Source organism: Oncorhynchus mykiss, chromosome 10 (genome assembly GCF_013265735.2).
Source record: "Oncorhynchus mykiss isolate Arlee chromosome 10, USDA_OmykA_1.1, whole genome shotgun sequence".
Taxonomy (NCBI): Eukaryota; Metazoa; Chordata; class Actinopteri; order Salmoniformes; family Salmonidae; genus Oncorhynchus; species Oncorhynchus mykiss.
This window is the reverse complement of record NC_048574.1, coordinates 34,122,020-34,142,447: the sequence shown is the minus strand read 5'-3', so window position 1 is coordinate 34,142,447 and position 20,428 is coordinate 34,122,020. Positions and strand designations below refer to the sequence as shown.

The following is a 20,428-nucleotide window of genomic DNA, read 5'->3' as shown; positions in this document are numbered from 1 at the left end:
TAGTCCCACCAAATGTATTGGGACAAATTCATTTGTGCATTAAAATAGTAATAAGTTTAGTATTTGGTCCCATATTGCTAGCACGCAATGATTGCATCAAGCTTCTACAAACTTAGATGTATTTGCTGTTTGGGTTGTTTCAGATTATTTTGTGCCCAATAGGAATGAATGGTACATTTTTATAATTTAATATAATAATATTAATAATTTAATATAATTATATAATGTAATTTTTTTCTAAGCACTGCTACATTAATGTGGATGCTACCGTGATTACAGATAGTCCTGAATGAATCGTGAATAATGATCAGTGTCTCATGAAGTCCACAATCAGCTCCTTCATTTTTTTTTACGTTGAGGGAGAGGTTATTTTCCTGGCACCACTCCACTAAGCAAGTTTAAGCGGTCCGGTTCAAAGCCTATGAAAATCCTGTTATCTACAGTGTGTGTAGTTTGGGAGTGTATATGAATGGTTGTCATCGTGAGCAGAATTAGTGTCTGGCAGTGGATGAGGGAGATTACCCTTGTACCGTCACAACAGAACTCTCCAATGGGTTTTAAAGTTAAGGTTAAATGGCTTTTCTAATTCATTCACAAAGCTCTAATGATGTTAAAGGGTTATTGGATTACATTACTACATGTCCTATTGTACCGTCCCCCTCATTCTCTTCCATGTATCCTGTCCTATTCCTCACAACTGGAATGGATGAGTGTATAACAGTATTCCTTTCCCTTTCCTGACTCACTCTGAAATGTTTTCCTGGGGTTACAAAGTGAAAAAGTCAGAGGGATTTGGATATTATGAAATATTTAATACATTTAATGGCGTACTTGTACATATGTAATATTGTTTATGGTACAAGACAAGTGATAAGCATTGGATACATTAGTCTTCTTAAGCATGGACCACTACTATTATTTTAGCATTGTCATTCTATACTATATCTACACATCAAATCTTCAACAGCGTCAAGTGCACTCAAAGAAAGTGTGCACTTCTCAGGTGTGCACTCATAAAGTACTGTCGTTCTCATATAGTGACAGGCAGGCCTGAGAAGTACACTTAAAAATACAATTGTCTAATGGATTATTCACATACAGTAAATCAGTAAAAGGACGAAGAGCGTTAAAGGTTATAGTAATATAAAAATGTGGACTTGTTAAACTGTGTGTTTATAATAGTCGCCAGGTGGCAGAAGAATTACTTTGGCTCCATTTCACAGATGAAGTTTGTTCCTGTCTCCCCTACAAACACTTTAGACTCACAGAAAACTACTTCTGTATGAAATGAGATCAATTAAGTCTACCTCACATTGCTGAATATTAACAGCTAGTATACAGTACGTACAAAACCCCACACACAGTATCTCCAGTGGTAAACACTGAATGGTTTAGTTGGCCTAATGCCCCTCGGAGTAGGATAAAGTTACCATTAGACACTGATCTAAGGTCAGTTTGGGATCCTCCTTAATGGTTAAGGTCAGCATTTGGGAAGGGTAGGATCTGATCTTAGATCTGTGCCTGAGGGTCACTTGTACCTGGAGTCTTCTCCCTCTGCTCTCTGCACGTGCTCAGACGGCCTTGCCCATAATGAGGAGGCTCATGAGGAAGACCATGATAAAGAAGAGCCACATGAAGAGTCGGTCCATGACCTTGGCCACCTTCCTCCACTCACCCGTACGTCTCTGAGTGGAACGCTGGTCATGATAGCAGCTGGCGATGTACTCTATGTTCCTGCGGAGCGCCTGGTGCTGACACACACACTGGACGCTCACCACCACCTCCCTCCTACCCCTATCCTCTGCACCTCCTAATGATCCTTTCCTTCTTTCACCTCCTCCTTCCACACAGCCTCTCTCTCCTCCTCCTCCACCTTTGCCTTTTTTTTCCTCTGCCCCTCCCATGCACCCAATTTTTCCTCTGAAACAATTCTCTCTTTCTGCCTCTCCTCCTTCTCCCTTCTCCCTTCCTGCTGCTCCCTCCTCCTCCTCTTCTGCATCTATACTTACAAACAGGTCGTCTTTCCACCTACTGGGCTCAAACATTTGGTATGACCCTTTCTTCACATCCAGTCTATTCCCCTCCTCTTTCTCTTCCGGAGTCTTTATGCCCACCCCTCCCACTTCCTCTTCACCCCTCCCTTCCATGCCCCCCCAGGCCTGCCCGTTCACATCCCAGTTAGTACCTCTAGTTAGGGGGTTGATATTGTGGTCGGGTGGGGGCTCAGGCGGGGCCTGTTTCTTGGGGGTTCCAGTGAAGCAGTTCTCTCCCACCTCGAAGACGAAGCAGATCCGTGCCAGGTAGTGCAGGATGAAGCGGCGGGCCCATTCAGGGACGGGACGCGCCTCCGGACCACAGTGATGGATATTCATGATGAAGATAGTCAGGGCGGTCGATGCGGTGATCATCGTCATGGTAGCAATGTAGTACTTCCCTGTGGAGAAATAGTGATCAGCAATACAGTCTATTTCATGTATAACAACTCAAATATTCAAACATAATCATTCAATGTAATGGTGTACATTGGCTAACATAACATCACTGCCTTGCAGGATTCTGGACCGTGTTAAATAGACAGACAAGTACAATTGCTCCAGAGAGAGAAGGCAGGGTATAGGTTATCAAGCTGTGGTTGCAGCACATTAAATGATCTGGACAGCCAATATCGACTTGCCTGGCCTCTGTACCATTGCATCAACATTATCCTACATACACCAACACAATTTAGTACAGCAGCTCTCTAAGCCAAGCACACACAAATACTACAACTCACACACAAATACTACAACTCAAATCATGGCTATATTGAAATACAAATGCAAAAATGCCTACACTCTTGTTTAACTCTGCGTGCATTTCAAAGTTGATTCAAAAGTGCTTTTTGCTCATCCCAATACTATCACAATAAAATATGGAATAGTATAGTGAATGTACATAGAAAATATGCTTATTCAGTATTCATAAAGGTCTCCCTGCTGTGTATCACATATCTACTATTCCAGGCAGTTAAATGGAGCAGCAGAGAGAGGCTGTATAAGGACATTGTGCTGAGCAAGACCCCTTCAATATTCACTAAACATTTCTGCCCGAGTTTATGGGAGAAGAAGATCTATAAAAGTCTCTGAGGCAAGCTGGTCAGTCTCTGTTAGTGTTGGAGAAGGAGATAAAATGACCTCAAAAGCCCAGAGAAAAGCATATATTCTAATGTGTCTCTTTCTCTCTGATTGCTGTACTCATGGCAAGCTGTTTCTCTCTCCCTTTCTCATTCTCTTTTTCTCCCTCCCTCCTCCATATCTCTCCCCCCTCTCTCTTTCTAACACCCCCAAGCCCCTCACCTATGAGTGGTACGTTCTCCGAGGGTGGCATGCTCTCTGCCACCAGCAGCTGGAACACGGTCAGGGCCAGCAGCACAGTGACCCCCAGGGACACTTTCTCCCCAGAGTCAGCCGGCAGGTAGAAGCCCAGCGGGGCCAGGAAGGAGATCATCATGCAGGGGATGAGTAGGTTGAAGATGTAGAAGGAGGCCCTGCGTTTCAGGTGCAGGGTGTAGGTGATGTCTGGGTAGGGGTCTGAGCAACAGCCATACAGGATCACGTTCTTCTTGGCTGGCATACCCAGAACCTGTTGTTAGGATAGCATGGAAAATAATAGAAATGTGTGGCCTGGGGTAGTCTAGTGGTATAAGAACACACATACACTGTATACACCAAAGTATGTGGATTCAGCTACTTCAGAAACACCCATTGCTGACATGTATATAAAATCGAGCACATGCGATCTCCATAGACAAACAATGGCAGTCCTTACTGATAGCTCAGTTACAGTGCCTTGCGAAAGTATTCGGCCCCCTTGAACTTTGCGACCTTTTGCCACATTTCAGGCTTCAAACATAAAGATATAAAACTGTATTTTTTTGTGAAGAATCAACAACAAGTGGGACAATCATGAAGTGGAACGACATTTATTGGATATTTCAAACTTTTTTAACAAATCAAAAACTGAAAAATTGGGCGTGCAAAATTATTCAGCCCCTTTACTTTCAGTGCAGCAAACTCTCTCCAGAAGTTCAGCGAGGATCTCTGAATGATCCAATGTTGACCTAAATGACTAATGATGATAAATACAATCCACCTGTGTGTAATCAAGTCTCCGTATAAATGCACCTGCACTGTGAGTGTCTCAGAGGTCCGTTAAAAGCGCAGAGAGCATCATGAAGAACAAGGAACACACCAGGCAGGTCCGAGATACTGTTGTGAAGAGGTTTAAAGCCGGATTTGGATACAAAAAGATTTCCCAAGCTTTAAACATGCCAAGGAGCACTGTGCAAGCGATAATATTGAAATGGAAGGAGTATCAGACCACTGCAAATCTACCAAGACCTGGCCGTCCCTCTAAACTTTCAGCTCATACAAGGAGAAGACTGATCAGAGATGCAGCCAAGAGGCCCATGATCACTCTGGATGAACTGCAGAGATCTACAGCTGAGGTGGGAGACTATGTCCATAGGACAACAATCAGTCGTATATTGCACAAATCTGGCCTTTATGGAAGAGTGGCAAGAAGTATTAACTTAAGGGGGCTGAATAATTTTGCACGCCCAATTTTTCAGTTTTTGATTTGTTAAAAAAGTTTGAAATATCCAATAAATGTCGTTCCACTTCATGATTGTGTCCCACCTGTTGTTGATTCTTCACAAATAAATACAGTTTTATATCTTTATGTTTGAAGCCTGAAATGGGGCAAAAGGTCGCAAAGTTCAAGGGGGCCGAATACTTTCGCAAGGCACTGTACTTTCAACATGGCAGACCTTTCCAACAAGTCAGTTTGTCACATTTCTGCCTTGCTGGAGCTGCCCCAGTCAACTGTAAGTGCTGTTATTGGGAAGTGGAAAGGTCTAGGAGAAACAGTGGTAGGCAACACAAGCTCACAGAACGGGACTGCCGAGTGCTAAAGCGTGTAGCTCATAATAAAAACATTTCTGGCCTCGGTTGCAACACTCACTACCAAGTTCCAAACTGCTTCTGGAAACTGTTTGTCGGGAGCTTCATGAAATTAGTTTCCATGGCTAAGCAGCCACATACAAGCCCAAGATCACCATGCGCAATGCCAAGCGTCTGCTGGAGTGGTGTAAAGTTCACCACCATTGGACTTTGGAGCAGTGGAAACACTGGAGTTATGAATCACGCTTCAACATCTGGCAGTCCGGTGAATGAATCTGGGTTTGGCGCCAACTGTAAAGTTCAGTGGAGGAGGAATAATGGTCTGGTGCTGTTTTTCATGGTATAGGCTCCTTAGCTCCAGTGAAGGGAAATCTTGACACTACAGCATAAAATTACATTTTAGACCATTCTTTTCTTCCAGCTTTGTGGTAACAGTTTGGTGAAGGCCCTTTCCTGTTTCAGCATGACAATGCCACCGTGTACAAAGCTAGGTCCATACAAAAAATGGTTTGCTGAGGACGTTGTGGAATAACTTGACTGGCATGTACATACTCTTGGATCTCGTCACGGTATCTCTGTGCATTCAAATTGCTATCAATAAAATGCAATTGTGTTCATTGTCCGTAGCTTATGCCTGCCACTATGGGACACTCTGTTCACAATGTTGATGTCAGAAAACCGCTCGCCCATATGACGCCATACACATGGTCTATGTTTGTGAGGCCGGTTGGACGTACTGCCACATAGTCTAAAATGACATTGGAGGCGGCTTATGGTAGAGAAATTAACATTAAATACTCTGGCAACAGCTCTGGTGGACATTCCTGCAGTCAGCATGGCAATTGTATGATCCCTAAAAACTTGAGACATCTGTGGCATTGTGTTGTGTGACAAAATGTTTTAGAGCGGCCTTTTATTGTCCCCAGGACAAGGTGCACATGTGTAATGATCATTACATTTAATCTGCTTCTTGATATGCCACACCTGTCAGGTGGATGGATTATCTTGGCAAAGAATACATGCTTACTAACAGGGATGTAAACAAATTTGTGCACAAAATTAAACATAATTAGTGCAGAGATAAAAGCTTTTTGTATGCATGGAAAATGTTTTATTTCAGCTCATGAAACCTGGGACCAACACTTTACATGTTGCAATTATAGTTTTGTAAATGACATCAAGATAAGACAGCCTTACAAATGCAAAAGTGTTTTCAATCAATAAAGTGCAAAAAGGGAATAAAGATCAGGCTTAGCCTGTATAGAAAAGTGGCAAAATAAACAAATCAATCTGACCTCCCACTCTACGTTGGCCACAAAGTCGGCCAGGTCAGCGCTGTCTAGGGCGTTGACCAGGTCCATCTGGTTGCCGTTGTGTGTCCAGGAGCCGAAGGTTAGGCGACACTGCTGGGCATCAAATGGGAAGAAGGACACATCCACGGAGCACGAGCTCTTACTGATGGCCGGCTGGTCCCACATGATCTGTCCGTCGTTACGGATCACCACGTTGGTCTCCATAGAGCTGGAGAACTGGTCATCAGCACTGGGGGGGGGGGGAAAGGGAGAGTGTACGGGTAAGAGGTGAGAGGGAGGGGAGGGTGAAGGGGGAGTAGGGAGTTTGGAAAGAGGGGGGAGTGTATGGGGGAGAAATAGCAAAAGGATGATGGGAGGAGGAGAGACGGAGGGAGGGAGAAGAGCCAGGGGAATGAGTATGTGAGGAATTAATTCGCGAACAAAGAAGGCAATTAAAACCATATTTTTTTTTTCTTATCTACAATTGATATTAAAGAAAAAGAGAAAAGATATACTTACTGTCAATAGACTAAAGACTCTTTAGAGGTGTGACTGGGAAAAGACAGAGGGCAGAAATGTAGGGAAGGACGATGGGCATGGAGTGTCTAATACCTTAATGACAGACAGACAGACAGACAGACAGACAGACAGACTTAAAGACAGACAGAAAGATTTAAAGACAGACAGACAGACTTAAAGACAGATGGAGTGGTTGAAGAGGCAGATGAGAGGGTTAATGACAGTTAACGACAGGAAACCTGAATGACTCACAGAGAGATAAAGGATGTCATGATGGTCAGGCAGGATGACAGGATGGTCGAGGCACAAAGAGATTGGGGAGGGCAGGAGTGGAGCCCTCCTCTCATAGCCAACTCCTACACTCAGCACTCTCACTACATTTCTGACCTTGATCACGGGGACTGGACTGAACATAGAACTTTAATAGTCACCACCCTCAAATGAATATTTTCAGAAGCCATATTTTAGGAACTTAATCTGCATTCTGTGGCATCCCCCTGCTACGAACCATCCTCCAACAGGGATTCAGGAAGGGGATTATTTTGAGTTTCATGTAACACACATCCCTCACACCTGTCAAGATATAATCTCTGGAAAAAACGATATAGAACATGTTCAAGTCAAGCCCATCCTAAAGGGTTTACTGATTCAGTTGTGTGTTGTAATTACAACAAATAGAGATTAAAACATAACAAAATAAAGGGAGAAAAAGATACTGTGAAATAATAAATAGAAGGACTATTCCACTTATACTGTATTTCCCAATACAAAACCCTGTGCATAGCAGTACGTCAAGATCCAGGTGCTAGTTTTGGCAAGAACAACTAGTATCCAAAAACAAGCGTAAAAACCGCATACTGGAAAAGACAGGCGACCAACCTTGTCTTTAGTTCTATTTACTTTTCATTTCAGGTTGACATTGCCATAAATTATAACTAGTGCCAGGAAACCGTTCTGTCTACGTAACCTAACCAGGAAGAACCCCTGACACTAGTGAAAAAACTACTGCTCCAATACACTGTGATGAGCATCAGAAGCACACCTGTGGCCTTGACACCCCCTGAGTAATAGCATCTAGGGTGTCCAGGTTGTGTCCATAGCAGAGGAGGGTGAGGAAAAGGAATGTGAGGAAGAGGATAACAAACCCCTGCAGGAAGAACCGATGTGTCTCAATACCAGCCAGACCTACTTGTTATATAGGACAATATCAGGCCTCCATACATAACTACTAGGTATGCGGATGGTATCGAGACCATCGTAGTCCTCCTTCTTCCAAGTGAGGTAGGCGTCCGTCCACACCATCCGGATCCACAGGTACGTGGTCAGGATCTGGTTCCGCTCATCCTGCAGGGAAAACAGTATCAGATGAGGCCTATACAGAGGATAAGTAGTGCATGTGGGGTCATTGTGGTGACCTTGTGTATGTATGCATTTGTGTATATGTTTTTGTGTGTGTTTACCATGTCAATGATCTGTGAGAGGGTGATCTGCAGTGTGACGTTAATGATGTGGTCTGTGTCCTCTACCGGTCTCAGAGCGTTGGTGTAGTTAGCGAACAAATCAGTCAACAACTTCTGAGCATATCTCCCATGAGCACCCAGACACACTGCCAGAGAGAGAGAGAGTGAGTGAGTTGTAAGCACAGTAAGTAAAGCCTAGCAGAACTTAAGGAATCACGTTAAATCCACATCACTCACAACCTTCATTATTATTCTAATTCAAGCCTCAGTTCCTCAAAGGAATGGGGCAAATTGACTCAACAGCATCCCAGCTTGATTAACCTAAGTGGTACCTTGTAATCCACTAAATGACTCCAAAGCTAGCCTACATGTATGTCTGGTCCTCCGTGCATGACTCACTACAACCATTACATTTGATAATGTTACAGTAACTTTGGTTAGCCTCCTTCCAATACTGAACAAGACATTTTCCATACACTCAGAAAGCTTACTTCTCTCAAATGTTGTGCACAAATTTGTTTACATCCCTGTTAGTGAACATTTCTCCTTTGCCAGCATGTTCCATCCAGCTGACAGGCGTGGCATACCAACAAGCTTATTAAATAGCATGGTCATTACACAGGTGCACCTTGTGCTGGGGACAATAAAAGGCCACTCTAAAATGTGCAGGTCTGTCACACAACACAATGCCACAGATGTCAAGAATTTTGAGGGAGTGTGGAATTGGCATGCTGACTGCAGGAATGTCCACCAGAGCTGTTGCAAGATAATTGAATGTTCATTTCTCTACCATAAGCCACCTCCAACGTCGTTTTAGAGAATTTGTCAGTACGTTCAACCGGCCTCACAACCACAGACCACACCCCTACCTTTTGTTAAGGTATATGTGACCAACAGATGCATATCTGTATTCCCAGTCATGTGAAATCCATTGATTAGGCCCTAATGAATTTATTTTAATTGACTGATTTCCTTATATGAACTGTAACTCAGTAAAATCTTTGAAATCGTTTCATGTTGCATTGATATTTTTGTTCAGTGTATATGTAGGAACGTTAATTATTAATTAATTGATGAAGTGGTGGGAGACTCCTGCAGTCTCTCAAGCCTTTGTTGGAAGAGTTGCTGTTGGGTTTGGGACAGCTTATTGAGGCACAGTTATATTTGGAATTGGTTTGGCAACAAACAAATAAATAAACAATACAATTCCAATCTCATGTGAATTTAATTAGAAATACAATTTGACAGACAGACACAGAGACAGACAGGCAGAGAGAGAGAGCGATAGAATGAGAAAGAAAGAGACAGAGACAGACAGACAAACAGAGGATGAGAGAGAGAGTATTGAGGGAGATGAATGGAAACAGAAATTGGAAATATTGGAGTGATAAACATGGAGTAGTAAATTAGGAGTGACTTTAGGGTAAGATGAGGAAAGACAGAGAGAAAGGTATGGAGGGAAGGAGGTAATTACTGAACGCTCTGGAGAGAAATGATGGAGAGACGTTAGAGAACGGAGGAGAAGGGAGGAGAGGGGAGGAGATAAGCAGGTAGGTAATTATAAACAGTAAATGAGATAACGTGTCCATCTAGAGGTGCTAAATGCCTGTCCATTCACTTCCTACTGCAGACAGCAAAGTGCAGCACAGCCACGCTCTATCTGGCACTACACCACCGATAGCAAAACATTTGACACACTCATTGTCTCTACACAACGGGGAACCCAGCCAAGATCTGCCCAGTGACGTGGGCCTACCAGACGAGCTAAATGCAGGGAGTGAATTTAATAAATGAACAAACAGAACAAGAAACACGTAGCAGACAGACATGAAACAAACAATCAATAACGCCTGGGGAAAGAACCAAAGGGAGTGACAGATACAGTATAGGGGGAGGTAATAAGGAAGGTGATGGAGTCCAGGTGGATCTCATGGCAACAACGAGTGCCAGAGAGGAGGAGCGAGAGTAGACGAGACAGTTCCCTGTCCCTGATGCGCAGCTCCAGCCACCGACCAAAGGGACAGTCCCGAGAACCAAGAACCTGCAGAGCCAGCTGAGGCGCGGGAACCTGCAGAGCCAACTGAGGCGTGGGAACCCCAGTAGCGTCGGCAATGGAAGCCTGACAAGCCAACCGAGGTTTGTGAACCTATCAAGCCAGCTGAGGCATGGAAGCTTGACTAGCCAGCTGGAGCATCCCCGGTTGCGTTGGCAGCCGCCCTTGGACCCGACGTCACCAGTTGAATTGTATTTATTTTTCAAATATGAAAAAAAAGCCCTGTTGCTTCCCTTTGGGGGAGACGTTATTCTGTAATATGTACACTAATAATCAAGAAGCAAGTACAGGGATTGAATTTGATAAATAAACAAAACAAGAAACACGAGTGATTTGTGATTGGGAGTACCATAGGTTGACGCACAATTGGTCCGGGTTTGGCCGGTGTAGGAAAAGCAATGTTGTAACTAATAATTTTTCTTCACTGACTTGCCTAGTTGCCTAGTTAAATAAAAATGGCAGCTATAAAGATCAACAAAAATGTTATCTGTTCGTCGGGGGTAGATTTTTCTTTTGTCAAACTTTCTTTATTGATGGAAACAGTGTTTTTCGATTAAATTATGATTGCAGAGTAATTTTGAAGGTACCTCAGGGAACGTGATGTCATTGTGTAATATTAAAGCTCCACTCCACAATTCTAAACGCCTTGGCTAAATAAATAAAAAATGCTGTTTCTGTCACGATTCTTCAAAATCGAACCCAGAAGCAGACCAGGACAAGGAGAGTAGGAAAAAGGTGAATATTTATTTACAAGTGAATGGGTAGATATATCCAGGTGGTGTAGCGGGTAGCGGTGATGAGTTGATGGGAGTAAATAGGTGGATCCAATGGGGAAGCGGAATCTTCTGACGACCAGGCGGGAATGGGGTAAATGATCCGGGTGAGTAACTGAATACAGAACAAACAGAGGTAAGTTCAAGGCAAGCAATACGTAACAAACAACAAAACAACTTCTATCCAACTTGAGGCTGATACTCTGGCACAACATACTGTTCATGGCTAACGATCCGGCAGGGAATGGATGTCAGGTCCGGGCTTATGAAGAGGAGAGATGATGATCAGGACCAGGTGTGCAGATAGCTGATGGGATACAGGTGCGGGTAATCAGAAACCCCAACTGGCTACATTGCCCGGCAACCAGACAGGGTGCGTTCCAGGACGCCGAAAAAACTCTCCAGGACAGAACATAGGCAAAAAACAGACTCAGGAAACGGGATTCGTGACAGTTTCTTTACAGGAAAAGGATTGTGCTGACTTTAAAGAATGCCTGAAATGCTTCGCCTTGCTTTTCTGGTTGGCTGGATGCAAGTTTCACCATCCAATTATTACAGATCTACAGGAGTGCATGTTTTACCATGGCACGATTAATTATGGCTTGAATCCCGCTAACGGGATCGATATGACTACAGTCAGTGAAAGTGCAGGGTGCCAAATTCAAAACAACAGAAATCTCATTATTAAAATTCCTCAAATATAGAATTATTTTACACCATTTTAAAGATACACTTGTTGTTAATCCCACCACAGTGTCTGATTTCAAAAAGGCTTTACAGTGAAAGCACAACATATGATTATGTTAGGTCAGAGCCTAGTCACAAAAACACACACAGCCATTTTCCAGCCAAAGAGAGGAGTCACAAAAAGCAGAAATAGAGATAAAATGAATCACTAACCTTAGATGATCTTCATCAGATGACACTCATAGGACTTCATGTTACACAATACATGTATGTTTTGTTCGATAAAATTAATATTTATATACAAAAATCTGAGTTTACATTGGCGCGTTATGTTCAGTAGTTCCAAAATATCCGGTGATTTTGCAGAGAGCCACGTTAATTTACAAAAATACTCATAATAAACATTGATAAAAGATACTATTATTCATGGAATTATAGATACACTTCTCCTTAATGCAACCGCTGTGTCAGATTTCAAAAAAGCTTTACCGAAAAAGCACACCATGCAATAATCTGAGTACAGCTCTTAGACAACAAATCAAGCCATACAGATATCCGCCATGTTGTGGAGTCAACAGAAGTCAGAAATAATGTTATAAATATTCACTTACCTTTGATGATCTTCATCAGAATGCACTCCCAGGAATCCCAGTTCCACAATAAATGTTTGATTTGTTCGATAAAGTCCATCATTTTTGTCCAAATACCTCCTTTTTGTTTGCGCGTTTAGCCCAGTAATCCACCTTCATGACGCGCAAGCAGACGAAAAGTCAAAAAGTTCCATTACAGTCCGTAGAAACATGTCAAACGAAGTATAGAATCAATCTTTAGGAGGTTTTTTATCATAAATCTTCAATAATGTTCCAACCGGAGAATCCTTTGTCTTCAGGAACTCAAGCTAACTCTTACGTGAACGCGCGTGGTCAGCTCATGCCACTCTGCCAGACCACTGACTCATTCAGCTCCCATTGCCCCCTCCTTCACAGTAGAAGCATCAAACAAGGTTCTAAAGACTGTTGACATCTAGTGGAAGCCTTAGGAAGTGCAATTTGACCCCATAGACACTGTATATTCCATAAGCAAAGAGTTGAAAAACGACAAACCTCAGATTTCCCACTTCCTGGATTGTTTCTCAGGTTTTTGCCTGCCATGTGAGTTCTGTTATACTCACAGACATCATTCAAACCGTTTTAGAAACTTCAGAATGTTTTCTATCCAAATCTACTAATATTCTAGCTTTTGGGCCTGAGTAGCAGGCAGTTTACTCTGGGCATCTTATTCATGCAAGATACTCAATACTGCCCCCAGCCATAAGAAGTTAAAGCATCAGACAATCTCACTGCATATGTAGTTGATTTTATTCTAACACATATGGTGGTCTGTCTATATATGGAAAAATAGGTTTAAACATTTTGATATACTAATAATATGCATATATTAGCAACTGGGCCTGAGTAGCAGGCAGTTTACTCTGGGCACCTTATTCATCCAAGCTACTCAATACTGCCCCCAGCCATAAGAAGTTAATCCTGCTCATGCCCTTCACTCAACTCGCTCTCCTCTAGCAACTGGACACACACACACACATACTCACACAGAGACACAAACACATGCACACACACACACAAGAACTTTGGGATCAACTCTAATGGTCGTTTCAGAAGCCAGGACCTCATTTAATATGGCTCTGGGTCATCACTATCTGGACATAATTAGCAAGCTTTCTAATCACAAATAATTTTTTATATCACTATCACTAACCATAACTTTAAACGTTACCCCTAACCATAGTATGTAACATACACTATATGACCTAAAGTATGCGGAAACCTGCTCATTGAACATCTCATTCCAAAATCATGGGCATTAATATGGAGATGGTCCCCCATTTGCTGCTATAACAGCCTCCACTCTTCTGGGAAGGCTTTCCACTAGATGTTGAAACATTGCTGTGAGGACTTGCTTACATTCAACCACAAGAACATCAGTGAGGTCGGGCACTGGTGTTGGGCGATTAGGCCTGGCTCGCAGTCGGCGTTCCAATTCATCCCAAAGGTGTCCGATGGAGTTGAGGTCAGGGATCTGTGCAGGCCAGTCAAGTTCTTTCACACTGATCTAGACAAACCATTTATGTATGGACCTTGCTTTGTACACAGCGGCATTGTCATGCTGAGACAGCAAAGGGCCTTCCCCAAACTGTTGCCACAAAGTTGGAAGCACAGAAATGTCTAGAATGTCATTGTATGCTGTAGCATTAAGCTTTCCCTTCACTGGAACTAAGGGGCCTAGCCCGAACCATGAAAAACAGCCTCAGCCCAATATTCTTCCTCCACCAAACTTTACAGTTGGCACAGTGTATTGGGGCAAGCAGTGTTCCCTTGGAATTGCACATGGTGATCTTAGGCGTGTGAGCGACTGCTTGGCAATGGAAACCTAACAAACAGTTATTGGGCTGAAGTTGCTTCCAGTGTCCGTTTGGAACTCGGTAGTGAGTTTTGCAACCGAGGGCAGGCAATTTCTTTATGAGCTACACGCTTCAGCACTCAGCGGTCCCGTTCTGTGAGCTTGTGTTGCCTACCACTTCATGGCTGAGCCGTTGCTGCTCATAGATGTTTCCACTTCACAATAACAGCACTAACAGTTGACCAGGGCGACCCTAGCAGGGCAGAAATTTGATGAACTGACTTGTTGGAAAGGTAGCATCCTATTTCAGTGCCACGTTGAAAGTCACTGAGCTCTTCAGTAAGGCCATTCTACTGCCAATGTATATGAAGATTGCTTGGCTGTGTGCTCCATTTTAAACACCTGGCAGCAACGAGTGTGGCTGAAATAGCCGAATCCTCTAATTTTAAGGGGTGTCCACATACTTTTGTACATACAGTGGATTCGGAAAGTCATCATGCCCCTTGACTTTTTCCACTTTGTTACGTTACAGCCTTAATCTAAAATTGATGAGGAAAATTTTTTTTTAATCAATCTACACACAATACCTCATAATAACAAAGCGAAAAGTTGATATATATATAGCATGGTGGTAACAGCATCATGCTGTGGGGATGTTTTTCAGCGGCAGGAACTTGGAGACTAGTCCGGATCGAGAAAAAGATGAACGGAGCAAAGTACAGAGAGATCCTTGATGAAAACATACTCCTGAGCACTCAGCACCTCAGACCGGGCTGGAGGTTCACATTCCAACAGGACAATGACCCTAAGCACACAGCCAAGGTAACGCAGGAGTGGCTTCGGGACAAGTCTCTGAATGTCCTTGAGTGGCCCAGCCAGAGCCCAGACTTGAACCCGATTGAACATCTCTGGAAAGACCTGAAAATAGCTGTGCAGCGACTCTCCCCATCCAACCTGACAGAGCTTGAGAGGATCTGCAGAGAAGAATGTGAGAAACTCCCCAAATACAGGTGGGCCAAGCTTGTAGCGTCATACCCCCCAAAAACTTGAGGCTGCAATCGCTGCCAAAGGTGTTTCAACAAAGTACTGAGTAAATGTCATACTTCCGTTTTTTATTTTTAACAAGTTTGTAACAATTTCTAAAAACGTTTTTTTGCTTTGTCATTATGGGGTATTGTGTGTAGATTGCTGAGGGAAAACATTTATTTAATACATTTTAGAATAAGGCTGTAATGTATCAAAATGTGGAAAAGGTCAAGGGCTCTGAATACTTTCTGAATGCACTCTGTCCTACACCAAATCCTCTTATTTATTATCAGTGATATGATCATTTGTACTACCATTATGGTTACCACTATTTATTATGATTATTATAATTTATTATTATTACTATTACTTTCATTGATGTTATTACTACAATTAAAATTATCCTCATTATTGATATTATCATGATTCATATTATGGTTACTAACACTATTAATATTAATTTCATTACTTCTGATACTACTTATCATTATTATTGGTACGAGGTATGACCAGAAACATGGACTACATTGAATCTCATGCTATAACATAAAATGATATCTGTTTGCTTAAATGCTTAATTTCAACTGAATGCTGCTCTTGGTTAAAGGTAATTCGATTTTTGTATGAAGTGACTATATTAGTACGTGTATTATCTGTCTAATTTGAAAGGAATTCATGCATTCAGTCATTTTTTTTCTATAATTGTACAGAAGTGATACATTACAACTGAGGTGAAAGGGTAGGAAATGCTTACTGCTGCTAACCTGATTTTGTGCTGTAAGTGTCACACCACAAGGGAAGGGTTCCAATTTATTATGGGCCCTTGAATCCATGTGACGAAACAATGCTACCCAAGGAAAGTGGTAGCACCGTTGGAGGTCATTTTATTCATGATTTTAAATAGCCGTTGGTTTGGGCTTGGTAATAATGTCTTAATGTACAGTTCGAACAAAAACAATTTCTAAAGACAGTGCTGGAAAAAAAATATATGCAACGGATCACATACAACTAAAATAAATACAATATTATGTGGAAATGGGAGGAGACCAATGCATTTGGGGTTCTACAACAAACAAAGATAATAACCCCAGTTAGGAAGAGTTCTCAATACTTACAGTATACATTTAAATGGCTGGCGGAATAAAAATGTAAATGGCCTTAAGAAGGAAAACAATATTGTTAAAACTGGATGTGATATCACCTTTCTCCACGAAACACATGTATCTAAAGAGGAACATAGAAAACTAGAACGACTGGCAACAGGACAGGTGTTTTCCTCGTCCTACTGTTCAGCAAGAAGAGGGTAGCAATAATGATAACAAAAAATAATAATATCCTCTTTCACTCAGAACGAACCCTTGCAAAGACAGAAGATACATACTAGTAAAGAGAAGGATTGAGGGCACGGAAATAACATTATTAAATGTATACAGTGCCTTGCGAAAGTATTCGGCCCCTTGAACTTTGCGACCTTTTGCCACATTTCAGGCTTCAAACATAAAGACATAAAACTGTATTTTTTTGTGAAGAATCAACAACAAGTGGGACACAATCATGAAGTGGAACAACATTTATTGGATATTTCAAACTTCTTTAACAAATCAAAAACTGAAAAATTGGGCGTGCAAAATTATTCAGCCCCCTTAAGTTAATACTTTGTAGCGCCACCTTTTGCTGCGATTACAGCTGTAAGTCGCTTGGGGTATGTCTCTATCAGTTTTGCACATCGAGACACTGACATTTTTTCCCATTCCTCCTTGCAAAACAGCTCGAGCTCAGTGAGGTTGGATGGAGAGCATTTGTGAACAGCAGTTTTCAGTTCTTTCCACAGATTCTCGATTGGATTCAGGTATGGACTTTGACTTGGCCATTCTAACACCTGGATATGTTTATTTTTGAACCATTCCATTGTAGATTTTGCTTTATGTTTTGGATCATTGTCTTGTTGGAAGACAAATCTCCGTCCCAGTCTCAGGTCTTTTGCAGACTCCATCAGGTTTTCTTCCAGAATGGTCCTGTATTTGGCTCCATCCATCTTCCCATCAATTTTCACCATCTTCCCTGTCCCTGCTGAAGAAAAGCAGGCCCAAACCATGATGCTGCCACCACCATGTTTGACAGTGGGCACGGTGTGTTCAGGGTGATGAGCTGTGTTGCTTTTACGCCAAACATAATGTTTTGCATTGTTGCCAAAAAGTTCAATTTTGGTTTCATCTGACCAGAGCACCTTCTTCCACATGTTTGGTGTGTCTCCCAGGTGGCTTGTGGCAAACTTTAAACTACACTTTTTATGGATATCTTTAAGAAATGGCTTTCTTCTTGCCACTCTTCCATAAAGGCCAGATTTGTGCAATATACGACTGATTGTTGTCCTATGGACAGAGTCTCCCACCTCAGCTGTAGATCTCTGCAGTTCATCCAGAGTGATCATGGGCCTCTTGGCTGCATCTCTGATCAGTCTTCTCCTTGTATGAGCTGAAAGTTTAGAGGGACGACCAGGTCTTGGTAGATTTGCAGTGGTCTGATACTCCTTCCATTTCAATATTATCGCTTGCACAGTGCGCCTTGGGATGTTTAAAGCTTGGGAAATCTTTTTGTATCCAAATCCGGCTTTAAACTTCTTCACAACAGTATCTCGGACCTGCCTGGTGTGTTCCTTGTTCTTCATGATGCTCTCTGCGCTTTTAACGGACCTCTGAGACTATCACAGTGCAGGTGCATTTATACGGAGACTTGATTACACACAGGTGGATTGTATTTATCATCATTAGTCATTTAGGTCAACATTGGATCATTCAGAGATCCTCACTGAACTTCTGGAGAGAGTTTGCTGCACTGAAAGTAAAGGGGCTGAATAATTTTGCACGCCCAATTTTTCAGTTTTTGATTTGTTAAAAAAGTTTGAAATATCCAATAAATGTCGTTCCACTTCATGATTGTGTCCCACTTGTTGTTGATTCTTCACAAAAAAATACAGTTTTATATCTTTATGTTTGAAGCCTGAAACGTGGCAAAGGGTCGCAAAGTTCAAGGGGGCCGAATACTTTCGCAAGGCACTGTATATGAAATAATATTTATTTGTACAGCTGTGGACAGGTCGAGGATATTGAGACAGTAGCATATCTGTCTTAAATATAGGCTGTAATAATGTGTAAAACTATTGACTATAAAAGTGTGCTGTTTTCTGTTGATTTACTGTATACAGCTTGTATCATAAGGAAGGACCAAGGCAGGTGGATTAATTTGCATACAGGGAAGGACCAGGGAATCTGGTCACAATACGGACACTATGGGAATATAAGAGACATTTTATTACCATACTTATCGGATCATCTTGATCGGATGACCACAACCACATGTTAATGCAAGGTGTAACCACGGCTCCTGTTTCCCCTTTATTCATCTGCTATCTTTTGTCTCCTGTCAGTATCTGCAGGACCAGGCATGAGTCTGGGTTAGAGGTCACAGGGATGACAGCATTAACCCGTTGACTGCTGGCAGATATCACGTGTCCAGACAACAGAGTTTGTAGGTGTAATGGTGTAATCTGTCATTCTCTCATCTGCTCTGATCTCTTTTGTGTGTGTGTGTGTGTGTGTGTGTGTGTGTGTGTGTGTGTGTGTGTGTGTGTGTGTGTGTGTGTGTGTGTGTGTGTGTGTGTATTTGCTCTTTCAGCTCAGTGGTCACGTCAGAACACACGAGCTGTTGGTTTGAGACCCAGATGGTGGGGATTATCAAGGGATGATATGGAGAGCAAGAGAGAGGAATTATGAGAGGAACAGCTTGCCATGAGTGCAATCAATCAAATGTATAAAGCCCTTTTTATATCAGCAGTTGTCCCAGTGTTTATAAAGAAAAAGATGTAGAAGCATGGGCACATCAATCAGGTATTAATGTACAAACACATAATCTCCACAGTTGTGTGAAGAGTGACACCAGCAATAACATTAATAATAGGGTCAAGCACTATGACATGGTAGACCATCAAGTACATCACATCACATCACCTAAGTTTTCATCACCAACCCAGAGTACATAGTGACAGTTCATGGATGCATGCATGTCATATCCACAGTCCACCTTTGCACCTTAATACATCGTTGAGGGGTTGTTCATTCATTCAGCATCCAATGTGAATGTATAATCTGCCACATTTTCAATGTTAGGTCAGTTAGGTCACTATATTGTAGTGGGCATTTTAGAACACTCGGGGAATAAAACGAAATGGCCTACTGTTAGGCTACGGACTGCTAAAGTGAGAAAAATTGCCCTCAAATTATTCCATCGATAAGCAATCAGAACCTTGTCTCTAATGCAATACATGTTGTAAAATTGTTAAGCAAAAAATGAGCACGTACCTGGAAGAAAACTAAAACAGAGGAAGAATAGCCACGTAGAAAAGACTCTCCATAGATGCATGGTGCTGAACTGGCACAATATGCCGAGTTGTTTGACACAGCGGGCAGAAGAGCAAAATAGCCCCCTACAGCTGAGAGAATTTACCGTATTTGGGGAGTTCAGCGTAGGCCTGAAACGCGCTGCGAAGAGACAGCTGCGCACAGAGCTGGTTTTGGATGGACTGCCGCTGTATCCAGTAACCTAGTCTTCTTACCGCGCTGTGGTGCGCGCCCCACATGGTGCAAGAGGAGGCATGGCGCGCCGTGCGATGTTATATACACTGCCATTAAAGGATTCACACCCCAGAACTTTATCCACATTTTGATTAAAGCCTGAATTTAAAATGGATTCATTTGAGAGAAAAAATAAAATAGTCACCGGCCTACACAGAATACCCGATAATGTCAAAGTGGAATGATGTTTTTCGATTTTTTTACAAATTCATAAGAGTTAATGAGTATTCAACTCCTTTGTTATACGAACCTAAATAATTACAGGAGTAAAAATGTGCTCAAGTCACAAGTTCCAGTGCCCTTCTTTGAGTCATCTATTGGTAGATGTAAAAAAATAAAGTAGACATTGAATATTCCTTTGAACATGGTGAAGTTTTTACACTTGGGTGGTGTATCAATACACCCAGTCACTACAAAATTACAGGCCTCCTTCCTAACACAGTCACCAGAGTCGAAGGAAACTGCTCAGGGATTTCCCCATGAGGCCAATGGTGACTTAATCAGTTAAGAGTTTAATGGTTGTGATAGGTGAAAACTGCAGATGGATGAACACCATTGTAGTTACTACGCAATACTAACATAATTGACAGAGTGAAAGGAAATAAGCCTGTAGAACATGTCAATCCACGGAGGGCTGAATGTAT

The 20,428-nt window shown here is 42.2% G+C and overlaps 1 protein-coding gene across 1 annotated transcript; it reads right to left on the bottom strand.

Moving 5' to 3' along the window:
* Positions 1–791: 791 nt before the first annotated feature.
* LOC110533691 (neuronal acetylcholine receptor subunit alpha-10-like) lies at positions 792–19,727 on the bottom strand. The gene is made up of 6 exons (XM_021618146.2): positions 19,512–19,727; positions 8,212–8,357; positions 7,941–8,095; positions 6,236–6,482; positions 3,336–3,621; positions 792–2,434 (listed from the first exon to the last, which is right to left on the bottom strand). The coding sequence occupies exons 1-6, from the start codon at positions 19,570–19,572 to the stop codon at positions 1,572–1,574; spliced, it is 1,758 nt and encodes a 585-aa protein (XP_021473821.2). The 5' UTR covers positions 19,573–19,727; the 3' UTR covers positions 792–1,571.
* Between the last annotated feature and the right edge of the window lie 701 nt (positions 19,728–20,428).

Coding starts and splice junctions, on each gene's coding strand:
- LOC110533691 (XM_021618146.2), bottom strand. CDS start 19,572: ATGCATCTATGGAGAGTCTTTTCTACGTGGCTATTCTTCCTCTGTTTT. Junction 8,096..8,211: donor TCTCACAGATCATTGACATG/GTAAACACACAC, acceptor TTTTCCCTGCAG/GATGAGCGGAACCAGATCCT. Junction 3,622..6,235: donor TGGCCAACGTAGAGTGGGAG/GTCAGATTGATT, acceptor TCCTAACAACAG/GTTCTGGGTATGCCAGCCAA.